This window comes from Dermacentor silvarum, chromosome 8, assembly GCF_013339745.2.
Source record: "Dermacentor silvarum isolate Dsil-2018 chromosome 8, BIME_Dsil_1.4, whole genome shotgun sequence".
Taxonomy (NCBI): Eukaryota; Metazoa; Arthropoda; class Arachnida; order Ixodida; family Ixodidae; genus Dermacentor; species Dermacentor silvarum.
The window spans coordinates 122398828-122424480 of record NC_051161.1 but is presented as its reverse complement, the minus strand read 5'-3'; the positions used below and the strand labels follow the sequence as shown (position 1 = coordinate 122424480).

Here is a 25653-nt window from a genome sequence, read left to right as displayed (position 1 = left end):
TGCCGTTCAACTGCTGCACGATCTTAGTTGACTCGGCAGCAAACTGAACTTTTCATCACTGGCTCCTAACTAGACAGTGTGGCCATGACAAAACTTTGCCTTCAGCTTGCGGGGTGGTGGGCAGCATGTTTTCATCGCAAGCAGCTTGCCACATGATACATCTGTCCCAGCAATCTTCACCTTTGGTACGGCTTGAAATTACATCCATGACTTAGAATGCCAGCCACAGATGCGGCATTTGAACCTGTTGAGGACCAGCCAGCAACAGAGCATCTGTCGAGTTTGCACGTGCTGGACGAACGGCTAAAGCTCGTGTGTACATGGAACTCCAAACTGCTTTAGCGCACACCTTCTAAACTACCAGTGTTGTGCAAAATGGAACACTTCTGTAACCTCAACTACTACAAAATTATAAGTGGACATTATTTCACTGAAGAAGTCTGAGTTTACAGTGCAACTAGACATATTGATGGAATTAATTCAATTTCCTCTTGAAACTTTTTTTTTCCAGGCTACCCGATTATTTTGGACGTTTTGCAGTTTATTTTACGTCCAAGAAATTTGTCAGCAAATGTAAGTATATAAAGAAAATAACTAAATGCCATAGGCCGAGATACTCGCTCATGAGTAAGCGACTCGCACTACTTCACACTCTTTTCACTGGCATGAGACAGATGTTCATGAGTTGAGGAAGGGTGTGTGTGTGGAGGAAGTGGACATGATTATCAATAGGAGTGAGCCCATGGGATCACTGTGCAATGGGTCTATATGTGAGTATGTATGCGAGTGAGTGCCAGTGAGCGTGAATGGAAGCGACTGAACGCGTGCGAGGGTTGGCGAGTACGAATAGGAACATGAGTGAGTGCCGACAAGTGTGAGTGCACGTGAATACGCAGCCTCAAAAAAAAAAAAAAAAACGAGTGTGCGATTATCCTCTCCTTTTGCCGACCTACGATCGGCGCAGCAACGTCACGCTCTGGCCTGCAGCAGCGGTGCCCACCTCGTCTTCGTCCTTCTTGGCAGCCCGCCGACCCCTGCGGCCCGAGGCAGGTGCAGCCTGGCCCCGTGCCGGCCGTCCCGCGCCCCGTCCTCCTGCTGCTGCTCCGCGGCCGCCACCAGAGCGCTGCTTACGGGTGCCGTCCCCAGAGTTGGACTCGTTCTCGCTCTCCTCCTCCGCGCGGTACTCGTCCTCTTCCTCACCCTCCGCGCCATCACTCTCCTCGTAGTTCACCTGTGCCCCCACACCATCAGGCAAACCCCCGGACGACTCGTGTTGGTCCACGTTCGAGTACAATGCAACCACCGTACCATCGTCGGCAGCTGATTATCATTTCCCCAGTTCTAAGCGCGACTTTCCGAGACACTATCGGTAACTGCTGCCACAGTTTCACAGTTCAATGAGGCAGCATTCCAGTTCTGTTTTACTATGCTTAGAAAATGTCTGTGCTCACAAGACTGACGTTGACTCTATTGACAGCAATCCCGGCCCATCATTCTTTAAAACTGCGATCTCTACTGTATGTTACAACATCCACTCCTCTTTGCAATGCCCCACGTGGCACTGAGACTACTGAAATAAATAATATAAATACTGAGCATTACATAGCCCTAATCTTGCCACTTGAGCTTCTCTAACTGTTGCCTTTGGTGTTCCTTGATCTTTTTAATGTGCTCATTTTTTGTTGCCTATAACGCGTGGGCCAGTAGGCCTTCGTGATATTCAGTTGAATTGCACCACAATTAAATTCACCAGCAGTACTGTCACCCGCAGCAACTGCAAATACTGTAACTAGCTACAGACTAGACCAATTATGGTCTCAAGAACATGTCGGCATTATGGACCATAAGGTGACTTTACTCACCGAAAATCACATCGAAAGACAGGGCAACCGTCAAACACAGCCGGCATATGCATCCTCAACATAGTACCAGCTCAGTACAGGGGCTCCATACTACATCAGCCACCTTGGATTCATTATCTGCCAGGCATTACTACCCCCCTAATGCATCAGCAAGCCATCGGAAAAAAGGCTCCAAGCTCCCACAAATAGAGCCAACAGAGCAAGCACACACGAGTTGTTGCTCCAAGTCACAAAAAAAGATATATATATATAAGATTGACAGGTTCTTTTCTCGTAAACATTCAAGCGTGGGGAGCCCTTAAACAGCCTTTCAAAACCCCATGGGCTCCAGTCGCGATACCCTGTATGTACATCAACTCATCATGATTTGCACTGTCAGTTGAGGCTGTCAGGCTTACAGGCGCAACCCTCTCCTTTTAGAAAGCCATGGCAGCACGCAATTGCATCACAGTGTGGGAAATATATATATCCAAACGAACCGATCATGAGCTCAAGGTGAGCGAATTCCAGAACAAACCTTTTCAAAACTACTTTCCCCCCAAGACTATTTCTGAATGGAATCGACTGCCTGCGACAGTTTTTAGCATAGTTGACAACAAAGCTTTTTTGCAGCTGCTCTTTAAAATAAAGTTTCCTTATTTCTGACTTCGACCGCTGTTTTTCGTGTAATGTGTGTAGAGATCTCTGAGTATATTTGAATAGTGCCCTTGTATTGTGCACGATGTTTTTGCTTTACCAAAGACACGTCCTTGATTATTCATGCTCGAAATGTGCATTACCCATTCTTATGTATTACATTTGTTCCTTCTTTGTCTTTGCTGTAGAAAGTGTTTACGACGTAGTGTTGTTCTAGTCTGTTTCACTCTGCCCTATGTAACCCCCCCAACTGTAATGCCTAAATGGCGCTGTGGGTAAGAGACTAAATAAATGAGACCACAGGCAGCACTTACGTCTGTCAGCTCCGACAGTACTATCCTGTCGAAGGTATGCAAAACACTAGATTGCTCAGTTTCACGGGACGGTACCCGCAAATGATCACCCGGTTAAAGGCCAACTGCAATAGAATTTTGGGACGCGTAAGGAATCTAGTTAGGAGTAGGGCCAGCGCGAAATCGACATACACGCTTGTGCTGAAAATACTGCTCTACGAGCGACCTCGATGGCGCAACGTTTTTCGACGGAGCCGCGTGATTGCGCTTGGCAAGCAGTGCAGATAAACAGCAGCCTCCATGCAAAATTTAGCATTTGAGATACGAGTGGGTGCATGATGAAAGGCTCGCAATTCTAGACGTTTGTGATACCAAACTGACAAAAAAAATGTGCCAGAAATGACGCATGGCTCGAAACGTGCGACTTTTCAGCTTGACTTCCGAGATTAGGTGGTGCCCACGGCACGCTAGAAAAGCCCCGAGGCGATGTGCTGGGACTTGCATCACATCTGCCAACTACCAGGTGCACGTGTAGACTGCTTAGGCGATATTTGAAGGCTGCAAATTACGAAATTTACACTGTTACCAGCCCTGCAGTTTTGCCAAGGTTGCCGTAGTACTACTCATTTGTAACCAATTTAGCCAAGGTGAAATTCCGTTTGCAGTTGGCCTTTAAGCCCATAAAAATCCAAGGCACACTCACCGGCCCCGACGTACGGCGGGCACTCTTGACACGTGTGGCAGGCGACTCAACTGGTGAGCTCCGGTGGCCCTCTGCCGTAGACGCTGCCGTCTGGGCAGCCGTGGAGCTGCGACGTGTGCGCCCTCCGGTGGCTACATATTCGGCCGGCCGTGCAGCCGCACGTCGGCTAGATCGCCGTGGGGCCCCTTCCTGCACAAAGGCCATCATGTCCCGGCTGCTAAAAACATGCCTCACATCCAGGGCAGAGTTCAAAGCCGCGTTCCAGTATTGCGCTATTTTCTGCAATAAATAGTACAACCACTGGCTTAACAGCCATGATGCCATTAATTCCATGGTGTTACGAATAATAAAACACGATGTAACATACTTTGTCCAGTTTTGGTTTCCCTTGGTGGGCGTAAAGTAGAGGCTTACTACACCCGAATCTCGTAACAATTCTTTCCATTTCCCATTATCCTGCCCCACATCATTGGCCCGCACAAAGGTGCACATCTCAATATTGATTTCATTGGGCCCACGGTGTGGCAGGTGATAAATTAATAGAATTGGTCGAAAATAATCCTCACAAAAAACACAGCCCCTATGGACAACTCGTACCCATATTCCAGTACGTTCTTCCTCCTCAACTCAAAACAGTGGACAGAAGTGCCGCCATTTGATTGAGCCGGTTCACCGTGCTTCAAATGATGCTCCACAGTGATTCCCGAGCAAATATTAAGAAACCAGGTGATCTAGCATCTGCCCAAGTGCACTATGGGAGTGAAGGTTTTGTTTCTCAAGCCACTGCCATCACCAAGGAACATCCACGCTGTAACAATGGATATCCTATTTCCTATCTGCTGCTCTAGAGCACCTACCTCGGAATCTCTCACTTGTTCAACCTATCATATGACCTGCTTATTTCCACTTGCAAGCCTTATTGCACATACTTTCTTGCACATCCTTAAAACATATGTCAATCACCTACTGTTTCCTTTTGCACTGCGTTTTGGACTGCTTTGAATGTGTTAAAACTTTAGGGGGGTTTTGTATGTGCGCGCGGTATGAAAGCTACAATAATGGTACAAAGCTATTGCTTTGTGTTTCCATAATATTGCCAGGTTTCGGCCCCAAGGGTCAACAGAGGGAAAATCACTGACTGTACGCTTTCTCTCCCCCCACCCCTACGTCGAAACATAAATCGCACAGCCCCCCCCCCCCCCCCCCCGTCCTACGTGGAAACATATTAATCGCAGAACTCGTGACATCGCGATCCGCAGTCAAAATGAAACCGCCACCACTTGACGATTTGAAATTCGCGCGCGCGCACGCACACAGGCGACGCCAGCGCCGCGCGGCGGAAGCGACACTCCCGACGCCGCCAGGGTTGCCGAACCCCTCTCTCACTCACCGTAGCGGCGGGGGTCTCGTCCGACTTGCCGTCCTCGGCTGCCGGCGCCTCGGCGTCCTGCTTTGCGGCGGCGGTTCGCGCGGTCCTGCGAGGCATCCTGCTGCTGCTGCTGGCTTCCTCCTCCGATTTTGGCCCTCAGGCGCAAATCCTCATAGGTTGGGGCACCGCGCCTGTGTCGGAACAACACACACACATGTCGCGACGCTTATCACGCAGCTGCCACCGCATCACGCCAGGGGCGCGAAACAAGCACAAAACAAAACACACCGTAAACAAACCGACGCGGCCGCGCACCACCGTTGGGTACGATAGAGCCCCGACAAGCAATCAACATCGCCGAATCCGCGCCAGCGCGAAATCGACATACACGCTTGTGCTGAAAATAATGCTCTACGAGCGACCTCGATGGCGCAACGTTTTTCGACGGAGCCGCGTGATTGCGCTTGGCAAGCACGGAAATGGCGGCAAAATTCGTGCAAAACCCCGACTCTAACGTTCGGAACGGTACTGGCGACGACGGCGCGCAGGCGATGCGCCCGCTGAACGGCCTCGGATCACTCTGACCGCTAACCGACGTCGTGCCGGCGGCTGAGAGCGCGGACCAACGCCGCCGGTAGGTTACGCGGCGGGACCCTTCCCAAGCTCGGCGATCAACCGGACGCGTAAGCCTAACTATGCACAACTTAGGCTTAACGCGCTAGGAACCGAACGCGATGGTACCGTTACCGCGCACGCCAAACGCGCTCGTGTCATCCGACTCACTTGAAAGACCAGGGAACACTCTTTTGCGAGACGATAAATCCGGTGGTCGAAGAAACGTCCGCCAGCGGCCCTGTGTTTCGGAAACGCTTTCGGCCACTTAATCCACTTTTGAATCCAACGCCATGAAGAAACCTCCTCGACGCCCCAGAACACAAACAGCGGCCACCTTCCGCACACGCTCTTGCAGGCCACTTCCGTGCACAGCGCAACGTGTTACGTGCGCGCTCCTGCTGGCAGCAGCTTCCGCGGCTTGCGTCCTTTTCACGCACGCTGAATGCGCTGCTAAAAAGTAGAGCTCAAGCTAGCCACGGCCCTAGCCGATAGAAGCCGTAATATTGGAAGCAGACGAGCGAGCTAGCAATGGGTATTTCGCGTGGTACCTTTCGAGAGGAAAATAGATGTTTTCAAGACGTAATCGGACGCCTTGAGAAGCTGATATGCTTAATAGAGCAGCGAAGTGAAGCGAAAGTTCTTGTCAGTACGAAATGTCGCAAGCTGATTAACTTCAGAAACACGTAAACACATCTACGATGCATACAACATTTGACAGAGTCAGCACGTGCCCGCACCGCGCCCCAATCAAGGAAAGAAGCGATCGGCACGGTGTCAAACTTGTCGTGAAGTGCTTACACAATGGGGGACGTGCATACACAATGGGGCTCATATGATTCAATCAATCAATGCCACTTGCAAGGAACTGCGCCTATCATGGTATCATCATCATCATCATTGTACACGATAAATGGCAATGCAATGAAAATACTCGCGGTCAGCGGAAATTTTTTGCAAATTCGTGCGGTTTCTCGTGATGAGCCAATGACCAACGCTTGCGTGCGAAGATCGCGGCTTGTGCGGCCGCACTGCTCAAAATCAAGACGGTGACATAATTTTAATTTACGGCAGGATCGCGGCCGGATACTTGAGCGTTATGTGCGAACGTCGTTTGAACGCCGTTGCTGTTTCGATAGCAACGGTGTGTCGCCGGAAACGAAATGCGGACTTTGACTCGTTCGAAGATCGTCGTTTCCAACTCCTCGTGAATGAAGAGCAAGGATGGAACTTTCCTCCGCATTGAAGATAAGAAAACCGTGCTAGCAGCGGGAGGGGGAAGCAATATACGAGGCGAAAAAAAGTTGCTTTTGATTTATTTTATTCGGTTTAACTTCACCAGCAAGTGCCTGCGATGGCGTGCTAGAATACGCACGGCAGCTAGTGATCATCCGCGCCAGTTGATGCGGGTTGAAACTGGTCACGGATGCGTATGTCAACCGGTATGTTTCATGCTAGCGTTGCTTAAAACAGACAAAAGGAGATTACAAGGAACGAAAAGACCCCAGAGGTGTTCGTGTTCACATTCAGGCAGGCACGCAATCAAGTCCTGTTTATGTCACTGCAGAATAATGTATGCTGCCGCTGCAACTGCCGTACTGCTAGGTTAATTTGGCTCGCTGTTCATTCACTTAAGAACATTGGAGCATCTGCCGCGACCTTTGATTTTCTGGAGAGATGCAGCTGAAAAACACAGAATTAAGTCCTTGTCCTCTGTGACAAGTGCCACCAGCAGCTGTCCCAGCATCATCACAGTTCCATATGCTACCACAGCGCTCTATGTTGACAGACAATGACAGCTTGGGCGTGCCACTCTCCAGAAAGAAAATCATGTGACTTTACAAAACTAAGCACTGCGTAGAAGACAAGCACAGAAAGACGCACGCAGTGCCATGGGTGTCCTTTTTTTCTTTCTGTACTCTTATTCTTTCGCACTGTCCTTATAGTTTAAACCTCAGTAACCAAATCGCATAACCTTCCACCTTTGTCATGCGACTTTAAATACTGCTTGACCACAAAATGCAGCTTACATCCCCACAACAATGTAAAGGGCATAGCTGCCAACTCTCCAGAATTTTTTTGTAATGTTTTCGAATTAGGGGCTGCCTGTCGGGTGTGTGGGACTTCAGCAAATCTTAAATTTCAAAGGGGGACGAATGAGCCTTGTATGAGAAAACAGAGGAATGGAGACCAGGCATGCTTCTTCGTTAGAGGCACTGTATCACCCTTGCAGCAGAAAAACAATAGCAGTGTTATGGTAAACCAAGGGCCGTGGGTGTGGGACATTCTGCGGTCGGAGGGCTCCCACTATTCCAGTTGGATCACTGCAATAGTACAATTGCAGTGTCACTTGGTGTTAATGCTATTTGGATGCTGTCACACTGGAAAGTTAGTGGCATAGTCACTGCGGAGGACACGTACCGGTGATTGCATTTAGAAGGCTCGCTTCGCTTTGTCTGGCCTCAACAGCAGTTGTAAACAGGAAACAGTGTTTGGTACATTTGCATGAGTAGCAGAAGCCTTTGTTTCAGTCAACAATAATATTTTTGGTGCTTCCACTGCTAAACATAGCTGCCATTATCATGCCTCTAAATTGCCCGGATGGGCAATGGTATCACTGTCCAAGGAAGTTTCTGTGAGCACAATTTAAGATTTTTTTTAATGTATAATAAAGAAAGCAGCATTAGTCACCCCTTTCCAAATGCTAATAATCATTTGGAGTGCTTTGTTGCACCTAATTCTTATTGCTATCAACTTTGAATGACACTCTGTTTTGCCATGCTCAACTGAACCACGAATGTGGCATTCAGTGAAACAAAGTGTACTCGCGCCAGTAGCGCACCCAGGATCTCTGCCAGGGGGGGGTTGACAGTTTGCCAATACCATCTAAACAGCATTAATTTTGATTTCTTCACTGGAAATTGTCAAAAAAATGCACTTTTTGCGAGTGTGCAGACGATTGCGTGTCTCACATCTTAGTTGCAGTACTCAAATGCGTAAGGAAAGAAAAGGGGTTAAACAAAAGGGGGGGTTAAGTCGGCCTCAGGGGGGGGGGTTACAACCCCCGAATCCCCCCCCCCCCCCGTCGGTGCGCCACTGACCGCGCAAAGCAATGTAGTAAAATTTGCCCATCTGATCAAGGTGTAAAATCATCTCTCACCTCACCATTAAATGCAACATGATCATCCACATAAGCAACAAATTGGTTACCTACCACTGGATCGCGTGCTTGGTGGGCATTTGTGGGCAGTTAACCATCCTGCTGATTCTGTAGCATGCCATTGCGGGGCTCGCACACAAGGAATTTAAAGGTGCTGTCAACATTTGCAGCTGCTTCCTTGCAACAGTGTGAAACAGAGTATGCTTAAAAAAACTGTGGCTCCAATCCACGCTGTGAAGGCGGTTGGACAGCAAAGCTGTAAACGACACCCACAACAATTACCCATTATGACGTCACTTGAATTCACACAAGTGGCTCTACAAAGAGTGAAACCAGAAACAAGTGAAATGTACTCAACCACACCTTTTATTACTTCACAACGACATTATATTCACGCTGTTCTTCTGGCGTCCTTACTTTCCGTGGTCTACCCATGGTAGCCTGGGATGAACTGAATGAGTTGCTAGACCGTGGTGACGTCACTACGTGATTTCTATGCTGTTGGGTACTTTTCCACTCGGAGTAGCTAATGCAACCGTAATCTTTACCTGGAAACACACGCGGAAGAAGGAACGCTGTAAACGACACACACAAGGATTACCCATTGTGACGTCACTTGAGTTCACACACATGGTTCTACAAAGAGTGAAACCAGTGTCTGACGCTGGTTTCACGAGGGTTTTGAATGACGTCAACCCCTTTCGAAGCGGCTGCAAAACCTAATCTTTACCTGAACGCGTCGGAGGGTGTTCCCATTGTTCACACGCGCCTTATCATCCGTGATGTGGTTGTTTTGTGGTTTGTGGTTGTTGTGGTTTTTTGTGGTATCATCATGTGGATGCTTGTTTTGTGATTTTTCTTTTGAAAATGAGTGCTGAGCTGTATGCTGTATGCCTGATTTCAAAGGAGATGTGCTGTTTGTATTCAATTTTTAGCCTGGCGTTTTTTGCCTACGCCGACACGAAAATTTCCTTGGCTGGTAGAGGTATACGCTTCGCTGTAAAAGACGATCAGGGCACATTCTTCACCACATTGCTGCAACTCTACCATCAATGGCTACGTGCGTACAGCTTTCAACTGCCGCCTGGTCTCTTGCAAGCCACACCTTGACTTTGCTGCTCCTGGCTGGCTGTCACAAATACCTACTGTTTTTCTATTTGTGTTTTTGACAGTGTCTCCTGCAATTTCTGTGGCGGTGACAAGACCATCAAACACGTCCTCTGCTATTGCTCCTTCTTTGATGATCAAAATATTCCAGCAGGACCCATCTCACGACGCACGTTGACATGAATGCGATTAGCATTGAAGTAATGTAGCAACACACCTCTCTTGCACATCCCTCTTGGCACATTGCACCATATAGTGGCTGTGCCGTAAAGTTCATGTATGACGCATGTCTGAATATACATTCAAACAAGATTGTCTTAATATATTAGACGCATTTTTTTGTTATTGAAGAACGGGACATACCCAGTGACCCAAGTTAGTCCAACGGTTGGTTTCGAACACGGTTCTCTCAGCGCAGCAGGCCTATACTCTACCCATTGGACTATGCACTCCCAGCGACCCTAGTTGGCAAGACAACGGTTGTACACATAGAAACGTATGAACATCACGAAAAATGTGTGAAGTATGCTAAGAATATTAATCACATTAAAACGGTCTGCATGCTGCCCCAGTTTGATTTGGTGACGGAGCACTCGCTGAAGAAAGGTTATTGGTACCTGGGACTTGACTGTCATCCACGCAGTAAGTCTCTAGAGTCCAGAATTGTACACGTTACAGAAAAAAAATTTAACCAGTTACGATTACAGTTACTTCTTTGAAAAATGTAATCAGTTACGGTTGCCAATTACTGCCCCATAAAAGTAGTTGAGCTATTACTAAAAAGTAACTGTTTACTTTAACATTACATTCCTTGCCCCTTTTATTAACATTGCACAAATACAGTAAATAGAATGATCTGTCCTGGCTTCTTTAATTGCGTTCTTTGCAGCCCTTTCACACAATTATCTTCACTAAGAATTGCTTTTATAAATTTTCTTGCGTAATCTTCCCTCGTTTTCTTGTGAAGACATCTGCAGTGACAATGTAAACTCGCTCGATGTGCATGCTGCAGAGGAAGGTCTTACTGTAACCTACGAACACCTTGCTCACAAGATTATGTATGGTTACTCAATGTCGTGATGCTTGGGTCTGTGTCCTCTGTGAAGCTCAGCACTTCATAGTCGTTGGGAAGGTGCTCCCGGTAAGGCAAAGAAAAAACTTAAAAATTGTTCATGGGTGACTCCACGGCATCGACGTTAAAAGTGGCCATTGTTATCGAGCCATATAAGCGCTGTTTCAACTTGTCGGCCATATCTGGTAGATCTCCACCCAGCGCCCTTCACTTTTTAGACATTTAGACTTAAACAACCAATTGTAAAGGACGCCAGCAAACGTTCACATTCCTTAAAAAGGTGGCCAAATGTGTAATGCAACCTAATATAAAGCTGCATGTTATTCAGCCTTAATAATACTATGCATGTGTCACAATTGCAAAAATAGGTGTACAGTGGAACCCGGATATATCGAACCTACATATAACAAGTTATTGTGTATAACGAACAACAGTAAAATCCAGCAGTAAATTTTTTTTATTTTATATATCGAATTATCTATATATCGAACTTTTTTGTGATCCCCTTCAGATTCGATATAGTATCTGGGTTCGACTGTGCTTGAGTCACATATATATATAGTATATCAAATAGATTAAAACACATGCATGTAACAGCCGAAAGCGTTTCTCTCTATCGGAGAAGTTATAGACTGCACATAACTAAAGAAGAATTAAGCAGCAGGTCTCAGTGCCTATGAAGGCCGCTTAAAAACACTTCCAGTAGCGAGAGAGATAACTTTATTAATAAGAGAAAAGCTGAGCACTGGGACTTCCCAGAGAGGTGTGCAAATTTCCAAGCCTTCCATGTTTAGGTGATCGAGGCATTGCTGTAGTTCAGTGATTGTGGGAAGGAGGTAGCCCATGTGCATATTTTCATCCCTTTGGACACTGTAGTTCCCGCCAAATTTCAGTGCTCAAAGCTGTGTTGCCTGTTTTAGCTTGTTTTGTCAGAAATGTAACTGGTTACATCTAATTAATTACTGAAAAAGTTATTGCATTACAGTGAATCTTAACATGTAAACAAAGTAATTGTTAAATTACAAAATTACCAGAAAGCATAAATAATTAGGGATTTGTACATACAAGTCTGCTAGAACCCTGCTGCACGACCTAAAGCAAGTGGCTCTGCATGCGCTGAAAGGGCACAGTGAACACTTGTGTGTGCTTGCAGATCACATATCTTACTCCTTTCGTTCTCCTCCCTTCCCAAGTGTAGGGTAGCAAACCAGGTGCAGCCTGATTAACCTCCCAAACCTTTCATTCTCTCTCTCTCATGTTTGGTGCGACAGCCTGTACCATGTTGAAAGTTCAGCACCTTTCATCACTCATCCACGTCTTAATTTGCTAGTACAGTATAGACCGCTTATAACGTAAGTCGCCGGAGTCGTAAATATCTGCACTATAAGCGGTACCGCACTATAACCAAAACAACGATTTTCAAGCCCTGCACGTATGCAAAACATGTAGACTAAGCAGCCGCACGTATCCGAGAATCGAAGCGTGCGACTGGGAGTTTTGCATCCGTTTAAATTTACGAACGTTGAAAGGTTAATGTCCAAGTACCCACGATCTTCGCATGAAGCAGACAAAGTAATAATTTAAAAAAAAGTCTCAGTTTTGCCCGAAAGGCGAAGCATCAATTGCGATAGCAAATTAGTAGAGAGCTATAAGGAGTAGGGATAGTAGATTTATCGGCTGCATAAACTTGACACATTCGCTTACTAACTGAATTAACAAGCGTGGTGTCAACGCGCACAAGCTAACATAAATAGACTCGATGACCGCAGACAACCACTGTCAAAACGCGGCCGCTGTGGCGAGCGAAGGTTCGTGCGGTCTATTGCTTCAACGGAAACATAGCGGCGTAAGCACAGCGCATACAAAGGTCAGAGCCGTGTGGAGATCGCTTTCAAGATACGGTGCGCGCAACAACACCGACAGCCGGCACAGGCGCGAACGCATTTGTTGGCAGAGTAGAAGCCGCCCCCCCCCCCCCCTCCCTCCCTCCCATGCTGCTTTCCCGCTTTGCTCCTTTCGCGTGGGAGATTGCGTCGCCAGTTCCCCTTGCGCCCGGTTGCAAGATACGCATTTGGTGCCGCAGCACAGCATCGCCCCCCTCCCTCCCATACCCCCACGGCCTTTCGCATGATGGAAGTCGCGTTGGCTCTCCGCTGTGCGTTCGCTCTCCATGAAGGCGTGCGCCCCCCACACGCTTTCACTCGCACATACAGCGTGCGGTGATGATTTTATCGCCCTTGGACTCGTGCTCCACGTCTCATGCTCCTCCTCCGCATCGCCCTCGTTGATCTCCTCTCCCATCGGTGGGCGCACCTCGTTGAGAAGCGTGCTCACTACCGCCCTTGTCGGCGAGATTTTCCCGCGGAAGCTGCATTATAACTGGTATTTCGTCTCACGCGGCTGCACTGTAAGCAGCATGCGTATACATGGAGTGCTATGGGAAAATTAACGGGAGTCTGAAAAGACTGTACGATATCCGGTCCTGCACTATAAGCGGTTACGTTATAAGTGGTCTATATTGTACTATGCTTAGCCTCAACCTGTATCCGTTGCTACTCAGTGTTTCCCTGTCTTAACTTCAAGGTTAAAATAAGAACAGCGCGATGAGACAGGGACAAGCGAAAAAAGACACACAGCGCTGTTTGTGTCTTTCTTCGTTTGTCCCTATTCCTCACACTGTTTTTATTTGAACATGAACTACCAACATGCCCAAGTCTCTACCCTTCATAACATCGAGGGCTGTGTCGGTATGCCTTCTCTGTTCTTTTTACTGCATAGAGCAGCAATGTCTTCAGAAACTGAGTTTGCACATTTATAACATCGTGCTATAGTCTTATGCTCAAAGTGCACTCTTGTGGTTCTCATTGGCAGGTTGATGGAGATAAGATATGGCATAGAGAAACTCGAAGAACTGAAGATCATATTTGCACAAGTTGTCTGCTAGCTTGAACTCAGTAGCAGGATTGCAGGCGCTCACACGCAAGGGTCTTACCTTTATACATCTGCTTTGCCTAGCACACCACCAAGTGCAGACTCGCTCTTGTGCAAATTACAACTTCAGGATCATATAGGGTTATCACTATAGTCACATGCAGTCACAAAACAAAAGGCTAATTTAAAGCCAAGGGAAGCACTGTCATTTGCAGTGCAGCGGTCATTCTCAACATTTCTCTCGCAAAAAGAGCACTTTTTGCTGTATTAGATGTCAGTTAGCAAGCTGCTGTCATCGAGCTATATTGTCATGTACATTGCACCCATGACGTGTGGATATGTCTTCCTTTCACTTGCATTTGAATAAAACGAGCAAAGACTGTTATACCTAGTTAACTGCTTAGTTTGTGCAATAACTAACTCAAGAATGGCAGTGGTATCCACATACGTCAGTGGCGTTTTTAATTTTCCACTGACAGGTTTGGGGGCACTTTCAGTTCTCAATAGTGCTCAGATGTCTGTCCATTGATTGGTCACAAAACTATAGTTATCCATGTGGTTCCTTTGGATGTGCACATGGAGGTTGCCTAAATGTTATTCTTTGTCAGGAAAGGTGTTGTGTACAGCAGTTGAGAGGAACCAGGCAAACAACTATTCAAAACCTTGAATTGAATAACGCAGACCAAGAAATGCTCTCTCTTTGCAAAATTTTAGTAAGAACAGCCAGCTATTAGTACAAAATCTTTAAAGTTGTTAAGGTGTAGGCGACTGATGTATAAGAAAGCTGATATATATATGTATCCTTCCTTAGGCATGCATGTGCTGCTGAAAGTCTATCTTACAGGGCAGCGTATACAGGATGTCCAGCTATCATGCACGAAGCTTAAAAACAAAAATACGACCAAGTGCATGCTGTTCAGTCCAATTGAGAAACTGTCAGTAATTTTTTTAGTCCCTGCCATTTAGTTATAGAAATAAAAGTAATTAGGTAACGTTTTTATTGTTCTTCTAATTACCCGCACAGCCCCCGGGGTCCGGAACCCCCGTTTATTCTATTATATTATTCAACAAGCCTTCGTGACAATTACAGTAACTTGAACTGAACTGCTTTAGAAAAGTGCCAGCAAAGACCATCTTTATTTATTTATTTTTAATTCCGCACTGCATTCATAATAATGCACGGCATGATTAGACTACCTGTGTGATTTGGCGAGTAACTAAAGTGTAACCGGAGCCGACAGGCCGCCGCCCTTAATTAATGTTTTGTCTTAATGCCTTAATTAATGTAGCATACATACTTTCTATGTATTTCTGACAGGTTATATTACATTTAACACCATGCACTCGATTCAATTTCGAGTAAGTATACCGCTGTTGTATTCAATCGTGTGGATTAAGTTGTTTGTAAAGCAACGGTTATAAATTTGTGTTTTGTTCAAGTGCGCGCTTTGTTGGATGGCAGTCGTGAACTTCGTGAATTTCAAAACTCCCGCGTTATCGCCACGAGTGATTCGGTACGTAAGACGGGACCCAAAGATTGGGATAAATATGTACGCCGAAAGTAGGCGTAAAACGATTAAAAGACTGTAACATGTGCAAACAAAATTTGCATTAGCCTATGGCGTAGATAACGGCGATAACAGCACAAAGCGCGGCACGACGCTTGTTGTTTGAAAATGGCGGCGGACGAAGACATGGAGCTTCGAGACTTGCTGCTCGAAACACTTGAAAATAAAGGGGTCATCAACCGAATAAAGGTAATATGATCACTTTTAGTGTCACTTCATTATGCTCATAGTAGAACAGACGGTGGCTGCTGTCACTTGGTGTATGTGCATGTGTTACGGTAGTTTAGCTTTACGTAACCTAGCAGCGCTTTGCAAACATTTTAATTGCAATCGAATAAGTTGTATTAGTGATTGCGTTGTTTGGAAGAACTTGCTTGCAGCTAAACGTTGTACATCAGTGATGGGACTGGACGCGGACTGTGAGAGTCGCTGTAGTGTGGGGCTTCGCATTAATGTTTACCATCTAGCGTTGGTACATTCCGCCCGCTCCAATCGGAATTTCGGCGCCGCTGCCTGAGATCTACCTCTCGAGCTCGTGCTGGACAGCAGAGCGTCATAGCTACAGAGCCACCTCGACGGGTTGGATCTATTGATAGTAGTCTGGTTCCTTGGCCAGTCATCGTTATTAGCGTGGTTATTTAGCTTTCATACATGCGTTGCGTTCCTTTTGCTGTTCGGCGGACGTATTCTCCGACGATCACTTTCGGCGATACTATCGCCTTCGCGTGGCGTAGTGCTCAACCAGCCAATCAGCGTGCGCCTAGGTGATAGTATCGCCGAAAGTGAGCGACATCAGATTGTGTACGTCTTGTCCTTTTGTTCTTTTGTGACCATGCAGTCATCATAATCTTATTTCTTTCCCCTTTACTTCCCTTCTTCCGGTCTTCAGCTTCTGTTTCTATGCCCTCCTTCCTAAAAAGTTGTCAGGCGTTGTGTCCCTCTTTTTCCTTATACATGTGAGTTTTCATATGGAATAATAATTGTTCTTGTGCCTCAAATTACCAATCCATCCCATTCCCATGTCGTCCTGTGATGTCATGCGACATTGCTGACCTGCAGACCTGGTTGTGCAATCAAATGTGACCGTTTTATGGTCAGTTGGTAAAGCATGGAAGTGTTTAGTTGCAGGGTCGTGGGTTCGGGCCCCAAGTTGGGCGTCGTATTGGTAGTCTGGGTTCTAAAACCAAGCCTCCTATCCTCGCCTAGGGTCCTGAGTGCTCACCCTACACGGACTGACATCGGCGGCACAAAGGCAAATGTGGCAAACGCAACAACCTACACTTTTTACGAAACATCATTTACTGCACAGCAGTGGAATCAATGGATTCCGGCTGAAAAAAGCTAGTAGTGAAGCAAAAAATGTTTGCCTGAGCTGTATGGTGAACAGAAAACGACAATAAAAATAATCACAAACCTGTGATCTATTCACAGCTGGCATTCATCTCTCTCGTGATGCTTTTCAAGCCCCATGAACTCGGCAACCGTGCCACAATGAACTAGAGTATAAGGGCACTGTGGTAACCGACGTGCCCTGCTTGTAGCGGCAGCTGTTGCCACCGCTTAATGTTGAAAGCATCTAGAAAACAATAGCTCTGCACACGGCTGGCCTCTAGCACGTCTCTTGTCAGATGCCAGCCGCTTGTTCCAGACCGCTGTGCAACACGTTTCACCCATAGAGTAATCTTCAACAGTTACCGACCATAGTGCTGCCGCTACAAGCGACACAAAATGCAACAGGCAGAAAGGCACAGTCGCGCCACTCAAGAAAGCTTCTAGTACTTCACCTGTGCCGTGCCCTCTTGCTCACCCTACACGGACTGACATCGGCGGCACCATGAAACGGTCTACGCTTGTGACCTATGTGCCAGGGGTCACTTCTCCAGTGGGAAGCAGTGTGGCTCCCTGCACAGAAAAAAGGGGATGTTTGCCCTCCTTGTCTTTTACAGCATGTGTTAGAAGACACAGGATTGATAATACCTAAATGTCTCACGACTTGTTCTGGTTACCTTGGAAGTTTATTTTCAGGCATGGCCACAATGTTTGCAGTGAAGGCTCTGATAGCTAGTGAACCACAATATGTCAAACTGCAGACATCTGAGGCTTCTAGCCCTTCTGTGGCTGTGTCATTTTCAGCTGAGTTATGACATCATGCACATTGTCACATACTTTATGTAAGCACGCAAGCTATATGATTGTGATCTTGGTTATTGATTTTCATTTTGTTCCAGAAAAGCTCAGAGTATGTGTTTCAGAAGGACCAGCCCTCTTAAGCGCCCAGTGCTCTTAAAAATAACTTATCAAAAACCAAATAAACATGGTTTTTCACTCTATTGTGAATAGCTTCAGAGCAGCAGCAGGTGAGGTTCAAAACATGGCATCTTTGATGTACTTCCAGCTTCATAATCACTTCTGGCACGTGTAGTTAGCAAAAGCACAGTCTTCAAGATCTGTTTTTGTTACTCAGAGGCAACCATCACTGGGACGTGGATTTCGACGGCACCATTTCACAGTTCAGCCCTGCTTGGAAACAAATAGAATTCATTGAAAAATTCAACAGTAGTAGTTGATTGAAAGCCAACACATCACCTATTCATCAAACAGCACAGACATGAACACCACTTTCCAGTAACACTGTAGTTCGAACTCCTGCCACAGTTCTCGGATGTAGCCGACAGCCCAACATGCTAATTGCTGAGCTGTTGCCATTGTGCATGCAACAACATTCATGTATGTGTGGTGTGGCGCAGGCTGAGAGAGCTGCAGTGTACAGACGTCTTTGCCAGCGAAATCAAATAATATACAAATTTTGTAGGCAGAGGTGAGAGTCGGCGTTTGGTGTATCAATAAGCAGGAGCTTGAGATGGTTAAACAATAAAAGATTGAATGTGCCATTCGTGTCGCTGTATACGTGACAAAGGCTTTCATGAATCTGGTTGGCGAGGTCCCTTATCTTCATGCAACGTCGAAAAGAGAGAGAGAGAAAGGTAAAGGAAAGACAGGGAGGTTAACCAGAGGTTATCTCCGGTTGGCTACCCTGTACCGGGGGAGGGGTAAAGGGATGCAAAAGGAGAGAGAGAGAAAAATAAGTAAAAATAAAGAATAAAAAAAAGGAAGGAAAGAAAAGAAAATCACACACGCACACAAAACAGAACTGTTTCTGCGGGCACTGTCACGCAGTCTGCGAATGCGTTCTCGTGTTGCATAGTGTGAACGTTCCATATGCAACATCAAAGCTAAGGATAATACCTTTGACCTAAAGCCACATCATCCAAGAACTACTGCTTCTTTGCATTGTAGTTCAAACCTTCTGTACTTTATGACTTTCTGTTTTGCTGTTGATACTGGTTTAGTAAGGCTGTTGGCTTGGGGTAGGTGTTTAGTTTACATAATGAAAATGGCACAGAGGACACAGACGAGTCAGAAAATACAAATGCTGACTGTTAAGTCTTTATTCTGCACAAGGCGAAATATTAAGCAACTTGATGTATAGTGTAAGAAACAAATGTTTAATAAAGCTCAGAAGGGTCCAGCTCGATTGATGGCTGGTTTCATCCAAGATGGTACACCACCTGCCTGTTGTCGTCCTCTTTTTCTCGAAAGTTTCAACAAAATGGGACAGAACCTGAGCTGGAAACCCCGAAATTGCCAACGTGGTAGACACCCTGGGAAAGAAGTATGCATCAGCTTGACTTGCTTGCTGATCTTAACCCCCCCCCAAAAAAACTGTTACTGTCAGGCTTGGCAGAACATACGCTGGGAGGAAACAGTCATCAGAAATGTTTTGTAGCCTTATTGCAACGGGCAGTGCCCATGTTGCAACCCCCCTCCTTTAACAAGCAGCTCTTTCAAAGTAATGTAAACTCACGGGACAATGCTTTAAAAAGGTGGTAAAATTTATGTAGGGACAACTGCATTGTATCATAGATTTCTTGTAGTTGTAAAACAGATCAGGAAGTGATATGCAATTATTAGACATTTCTTAAATACTGCCCAACTTTGTAACACTGCAACAACGCTCTGCCTGATCATTAGGTTTTGCATGGCCTCCCAGATTGCGGCTTATTCACACTGTTGCAACAAGACATTGTACAATGGTTTCAAAGGCCATAAGTGCATTGCGATGTTGCAGCTCATTTTGGAACAAGGTGTAAGTTGCTGAGCATAAGCTGAAATGCACAGAAAAGGCTGAGATTTTTCTACTGAATTGAATCCTGAGCATCTGAGGCATGGATACTTCAGGGCCAACTCCGAGAGAGTCATTGGCATTGATACATGATAGTTGATGCTGGAAGCATCGGCCAATGAATGGTTCAGTGTGTTTTGGACACTGCGTACCTCATAAAATGCACCTGTTGTGACACAGCAGGTGTTCATGAATATAAATACATGGATTCATAACTTTGCACAGCATATCTTCACTTCCTTTTTTCAAGGGGCACTAAAGAAAAACACTAGACATAAAATATCATTTCAAAACTCTATTCACATTAACTTTGCGATCATAGGTTGATTATTAGAAGAGAAAGTGAAGGTCAGAGTTCAATTTTTATAAATTTTGATTCAGTGTAACGTCACAGATTTCAAAGTATTTTCGTATCCAGGCCCTTGTAGGGCTCAGTAAAGGTTATCAAAACTTGCCGAGTTCATTCTTTGGCTTTTTTAGAATGGAATGTTGTCCATTCTTACCGCTGAAAAATAAATGACATCACCGCGAGCTAGTGCAGAAATTTTTTAGAGGCGTTGCCTCCCGTCTTTCGTTGTTGCATCTTTTTTCTTCCAATCCTCCTCTCCAGGTAAGAGTGGTTTTTATGCTATTGTAGAAAGGTAATTTACTAATACAGATCAGATTGCTTTTCTCTTTAAGCGGCCCCTTTAAGTAAGCCTCGAGAACCCTTGAGCCAGCGCATCGTGAGCTGCACAGGCCAGTAGCTGAGAGGCAAACTCTGTGTGGCGTACCGCTGCAGGCTGAGCTGCGGGCCAGCGTGTACCTGGCCCTCGACGAACAGGATGGCATCAAGCCTTTCGAGAAGCCGGCTCACGAGTCGAGTCTCCTTGCCACGGAGGAGGGTCGGCTGGCGGCCTCACTTGTGCACGACTTCCTGCTCTCCTGCAACCTCAAGTTCACCCTCAGTGTCCTGGAACCTGAGGCACCGCTGGTGAGTGCTCATTGCAGTGACACTGGCATCGGGAGTTGCTGCGGCAGCTGCCTGCAGTGACGAAGCATGAGGGACACCTGCTGCTCGGTTCCAAAGCCTTTTATCAGCCCATATTATAGGGCCGTTATTTCAAAGTACATTAGGGTGTCATTCACTGGCATTCTGCCTGTCAACCTCAGTGATGAAAAAAAAAAAGAATTATTGGCTACGTGTTTTATATTTTTGTTATTTCTTCTTCTTCTTGTTCTCGCAGCTGTTTTAAGTCATCAGTGTTTCCATGCTTTCACTTCTCCATGGGACAGCCCCTCTGTATCAAACTATTACATCACAGCCATTATACATCATGCCTGTTGTAGCTAGTGTGGCAAGCCTGCGGTTGGCACATGTGCTGTCAACATAAATTCAAATGCTGACAGCTAGAATGCTTTCGTGTTTTGTTGCCTTTGCCTGCACTTGTAACACAGTTGTTGCTTTTTCCAATTTTACTTATTTTTCTTACATTTTAATTTTTAAAAGTCAACATTCATTTGCGCCTGTCCTGTGTTTGACCTTCCTTTTGTGCCTCGTCTCTTGTTTGCGCTTTAAAAAGTTTATCAAATTAATTTACCTTATGCTTTCGCTGGTTTCATTTACAGTTCTCCTCATATGGTTGTATCTAACAAAGTCTAGCCTCTCGGTTTCCCTTATTTAGCGAGGGCCTCGACTTCAACCGCCTTGATACCATGAGGCAGCGCACAAAGGTTTATTGACGAACTGCGTGCTCCTAAGTTCACATACCATGTGACGCCTGTGATAGAAAGGATGTTCCACATATGCTGCCACAGCCATGGCTGGTGCTCTCACAGACCTAATCTTGTACAAAAATACCCGCGAAAGTTGACGGGAGAATGGCCGCCACGATACCGTATAAACCAGAATATCGACCTTTTCATTGGGCAAGGAAGAAAGGGCGTGCCTCGAGCGTTTTCTCCTCTCTGACCAACACACGAGTCAGCGCGGTGCTGCTTAAATGTGTTGCCATCGCGTGTTGTGAAACGATTTGGAGATGTTTTAGCTTGTTCTCCAAGAAATTTACGTGATGTCAGTTCATACAAAGTCGTCAGTTAAATACTGTGTAGCCTTTCAGTGAAGCAGTACTACCGTGTATGGAAATATTTCTTGGCTACGCAAGCATGCGAGGTGCATCATTAGTTATGGTGTGTGTACGTGCTGTGAACTATTTTCACTGTATCGGTTTCCACTTAACGAGGAGCAGCGGCATCTGCGAATTGCCATTGTGAATGAGAAAAACCTTCTCACTGTCTGATCGCTTGGTGTGGGAACTATAATTCAACCACGAAGCACCAATCATTACAAAATATTTGCATGAGGCACCGGCATTGTTTGATTTGAAATCATAGTAGACATGAAATCACTATGCTATGTATACATTAGTCTCACGTATGAGGCCGATGGCATGGCTCAACACAGCAGTCACTGCCGTTGGTAAACCAGCCTGATACTGTACATATAAGCTTAGTGTTTCGGCATTGCCTTTTTGCCCTGTAAAACAGCGGTATCCAAAGAGGATCGCATAAAAAAATGTGATAGCTAAACGAGTGAGTGCATCGGAGAGGACGAGGCGAACAATACCAAACAAAACGAAATCGATTTTCATTCTCTTGAGGCTTTTATAAAGTCTGAATCACGTACGCTTGTTTTGCCAGTCAATCACTTTGGTCGCCATCTCTTCCGAGAAAAAGAAAATGCTGGCTAACACCGCAATAAGACCACGCAGGGTAATGCCGCATGCTCGGGGCACGTGGTATAAGAACGCGTAAACTATAACTCAGCATCTACCACTGCTTTGGCCGCTATCGTGTACGTTTCTTATCTGCTCATTTCTGCTAAACCACAGCTTAGAATTACAGTGATGATGTTGCAGTAAGGTCGCATTCGTGAAACGAACTTTGAGACATACACAACTGATCTCGGAGGCTGACTGTAGGCTCAAACACCTGCGCGCACATCGCACTGGGTGCTCTGTTTGCCTCAACGGCAGCAGAAATTCCAGCCATGCTGTCTTAAATCCCTTTTGTACATCTCACTGGACCGTTTCCCACGCAGAAGACTCCACATCATACTAAATAGACCGCACAAGTGTGAAAAGAAACACCAGAAACTGCTTCTGAGCATATACGAGGCATACAATGCAGAGCGTTCGCCAAAACCAGCAGGTCAACGGATAACAGATGGCACCACTGCCTATGCAATATGGCGGCACCCATGAGAAAAAGGTCTATAGGTCAAGTGGGAATACAGGTCAACCACTTGCTGTAAAAAAAAAAAAAAAAAAAATTGGAAAAAGGAGAAAGAAACAAAATATCGCTGGACATGTTTATCTTCACAACAGCGGTGTAACTTTGCAGCAAGTTGACTGCTCTATCACCGGTAGCGAGTGCATACAAAGCTCCCATAGTTAGTCCGCAAGTGCATCCTCAAGCTGTGAATGCACTGTGCAACACCCATGAAACCACTATTTTTTGGGGGGGTATTGTGCCTTTTGAGGTGCCCACCAACCTGGCGCCGAGTGGTCATGTTGCCGTTCGCTTGAACACCACTGAAAACTGTCTTCATGTGCCACTGCTCATCGCTCACCAGACAAACAACAAAAAAAGAACAAATCACACAAAGGTCACTTGGAAGAGTGCACACAAGCAGATACAGTGACAAGAAAAAGAAATGCCAGCAATCACATTCGGATATGGATACGGCATTGGCTATGTGTTTTTCAATATGCACACCATAGGTTGCCAGACGACTCATATTCTGCTGAAGACCGCTATATAAGACGAGGGGTGACTTTAACCTGCTTTTTTAACAAAATATCTCGACTTATATTCCGGTTTATACAGTAGTTTAATAGAGTACTGACAGAAAAATTGTACTATAAAAAGAGTACTGACTGCTGTCAACCCAGTAATTGTGCTTTGGAGCCTCTGTTCTTTGAGAGCACAACAAGTGCTTAATTATGTTACTTTTTAATGAGACCGGTTCAAGATGCGTGCCCTCTGAAGCACCGCTTTAACTGTGAAAAAGGAGACGATGACCATTTATGTCACTGAAACCTGGTGTGGTCATGTGGCACCAGACACCACTGATGTTTATGCAAACACCATGATCGTGCTGCTGAAAGCAGTGGGGCCAAGGTATATGTATGCATGGTAGTGAAACTTCCATAGAAACCCACACTTCCTGTAATGGCGACTTGTAGAGGCATTGCAGCTGTATCTACATTTTGCGGGGCCAACTTCCCAGTGGGAAAAATCGACATTTGCCGTTCTAGGCTCATTGCACGAGGTCGGCCACTGTGCCAGCTTACATCCGTCGACAGCACTACATAAGCAGAGCACAACAGTACAAGTGCAGATCAAGCAAGTGAGAATATTTTCCACAACATCACGTCACAATCTGGCACGAATACAGCTACTGGCCCATCGGCATAGAAGAGGTCACACTACAAGCCCAAGAATATGCTGACAAACTAACGACGAACAACTGGCTAGAAACTTGTGACATGCAGGCATCACTGTACACACCAGTAAGGCATGGTTTCTTCCTTGTACTATGCTAGGATATGGGAGACATCCCAACCAACTAAGGACCTGATCCCACCAGTAGAACTTAAGTAAGAAATCGCAGATTACTTCATCCTGACTACAACCTTCATGAACCAACCCAACCCCATCATTTTTTGTCAGACCTAGATCATCCCTTTACAATGGGAGAATAAAGCATGCCCTCTGCTGTACCATCTACCGTAAAGCAGTGGCCAAGTTTGAGGGGACAGTTTCCTGGGGAATCCACCGTGGAATCCCCTCACAGAACATAGCAGAAACTCTTGCCGTGTTAGGGCCCACCACTATTCACAATCATAACATATGTATCAGAACAGGCAGCCAAGCTACATGTTGAGCATTTACAACCAGCAACTTGCCTACCCCATTCTACAACTGCGTAGCAACCCATCTCATTGCACACCCCAGACTCTGGCTTTGCATACAATGAATACCTAGTCATTCGTGTGCAAGAGGAAATCAGATGGCTCACGCCATCTCTCATGTTAACCTTCTGGGCCCTCTTCTGAATTGGCTGTATCCTCTCACTAACAGGAGAACTCCTCGCCCTCGTCAAGCTCAATCGCAGAGAATGTTTGGGCGAAGTCGCCAATAATCCCACAACATTCCCGCACCCACCCCATTCAATGTCCCACTCCGAGGCAGTCCTCATTAGGAGAGCACAGACATACTAACTGCCCTTACCCCACATCCAATACTGCATATCTCTGGCAAGACAAACTCCTGTCTGTGTGCACTGTCAAAAGCTTAAAGTGGTTCATTGAGCCAAAAAGCCGGCATCCGGTGTCTGTAGCAGCGAAACGGCACCTAAATTCACATTGGCTGCGATGCCGCATCATGAGCGCGACTCGACGGCGTTCCCATTGGCTGCGACGCCACGGCACAAGGGTGCCTCGACGGAGCAGAGTGGGTGAAAGGAATACCTGCTGCCGAAGTAGCGTCGCCAGGTGTTACGTTAGGGAAGAGGGCATCGCCATGGCACCAAATCACTCTCACTCTTGGAAGCCTGTGTTATCCGCGCATTCCTTGTGCACGCAAACTCTTTCCTGCATTCTAACTGCACCTCGGTAAGGCCAAATCAAAATGCACCAAGCGTCTCAACACGATCGCTTGCCCGCAAGGAATTCATAACTCGAAGTACCAATCAGCAGTGTTCGATTGGACATTAATGCTTTCTCATTCACAACTCATAAGAGTGCTTAGGTGTCCTCAGATTTTTTTTTTTTTTTACCAAGAGGCCAGGTAGGCTGATCCCGAAGATAGTGCGCTCTAAGGTGCAATGTGGCTAGAACAGTTAGGAGATATCTATAGCAGCTTGACTTTATCTAATGAGCACTTTAAGCACTTTATTCATTAACGATGTCAGTTTTAGATAAAAGTACATGCAGTATTGTCATGCACAGGGACGTTCACAGTTAGGAAGTGTCAGAGGGACTCTCACATAGCCTGTAATGAGCAATCATTGAATGTTTTGGAAGGAGGACACATTAAGCTAGCACATTCAAAGCACCCCAACCATAAATATCTAGAACTTTCTGCCGGAGAAGCAAGAAAAGCGCGCTTAAAA

The 25653-nt window shown here is 46.0% G+C and overlaps 2 protein-coding genes and 1 long non-coding RNA gene across 6 annotated transcripts in view; 1 reads left to right on the top strand and 2 right to left on the bottom strand.

Annotated features, from left to right (window-relative positions):
- LOC119461661 (nucleolar protein dao-5) overlaps positions 1-5881 on the bottom strand; it is a 39491-nt gene extending 33610 nt beyond the window's left edge. For 2 of the 3 annotated variants that reach the window (XM_049671847.1, XM_049671848.1), the window contains exons 1-4: positions 5647-5881; positions 4885-5054; positions 3495-3683; positions 1001-1231 (exon numbers count right to left, since the gene is read on the bottom strand). In XM_049671847.1, the coding sequence (XP_049527804.1) occupies positions 1001-1231; positions 3495-3683; positions 4885-4980 (516 nt within the window). In that variant the 5' untranslated portion in view covers positions 4981-5054; positions 5647-5881. The remainder of the gene's footprint in view (positions 1-1000; positions 1232-3494; positions 3684-4884; positions 5055-5646) is intronic. The other variant, XM_049671849.1, reaches the window with a different exon arrangement.
- Positions 5882-8832: 2951 nt separating this feature from the next.
- Positions 8833-17370, bottom strand: LOC125947343 (uncharacterized). Its single transcript, XR_007468203.1, has 3 exons — positions 17098-17370; positions 10106-10203; positions 8833-9183 (listed from the first exon to the last, which is right to left on the bottom strand). It is a non-coding gene; the product is annotated as an uncharacterized LOC125947343 (long non-coding RNA).
- Positions 15180-25653, top strand: part of LOC119461660 (centrosomal protein 43) — a 28422-nt gene continuing 17948 nt past the window's right edge. Inside the window, exons 1-2 of one of the 2 annotated variants that reach the window (XM_049671856.1) lie at positions 15180-15502; positions 20278-20469. In XM_049671856.1, the coding sequence (XP_049527813.1) occupies positions 15422-15502; positions 20278-20469 (273 nt within the window). In that variant the 5' untranslated portion in view covers positions 15180-15421. The remainder of the gene's footprint in view (positions 15503-20277; positions 20470-25653) is intronic. The other variant, XM_037723029.2, reaches the window with a different exon arrangement.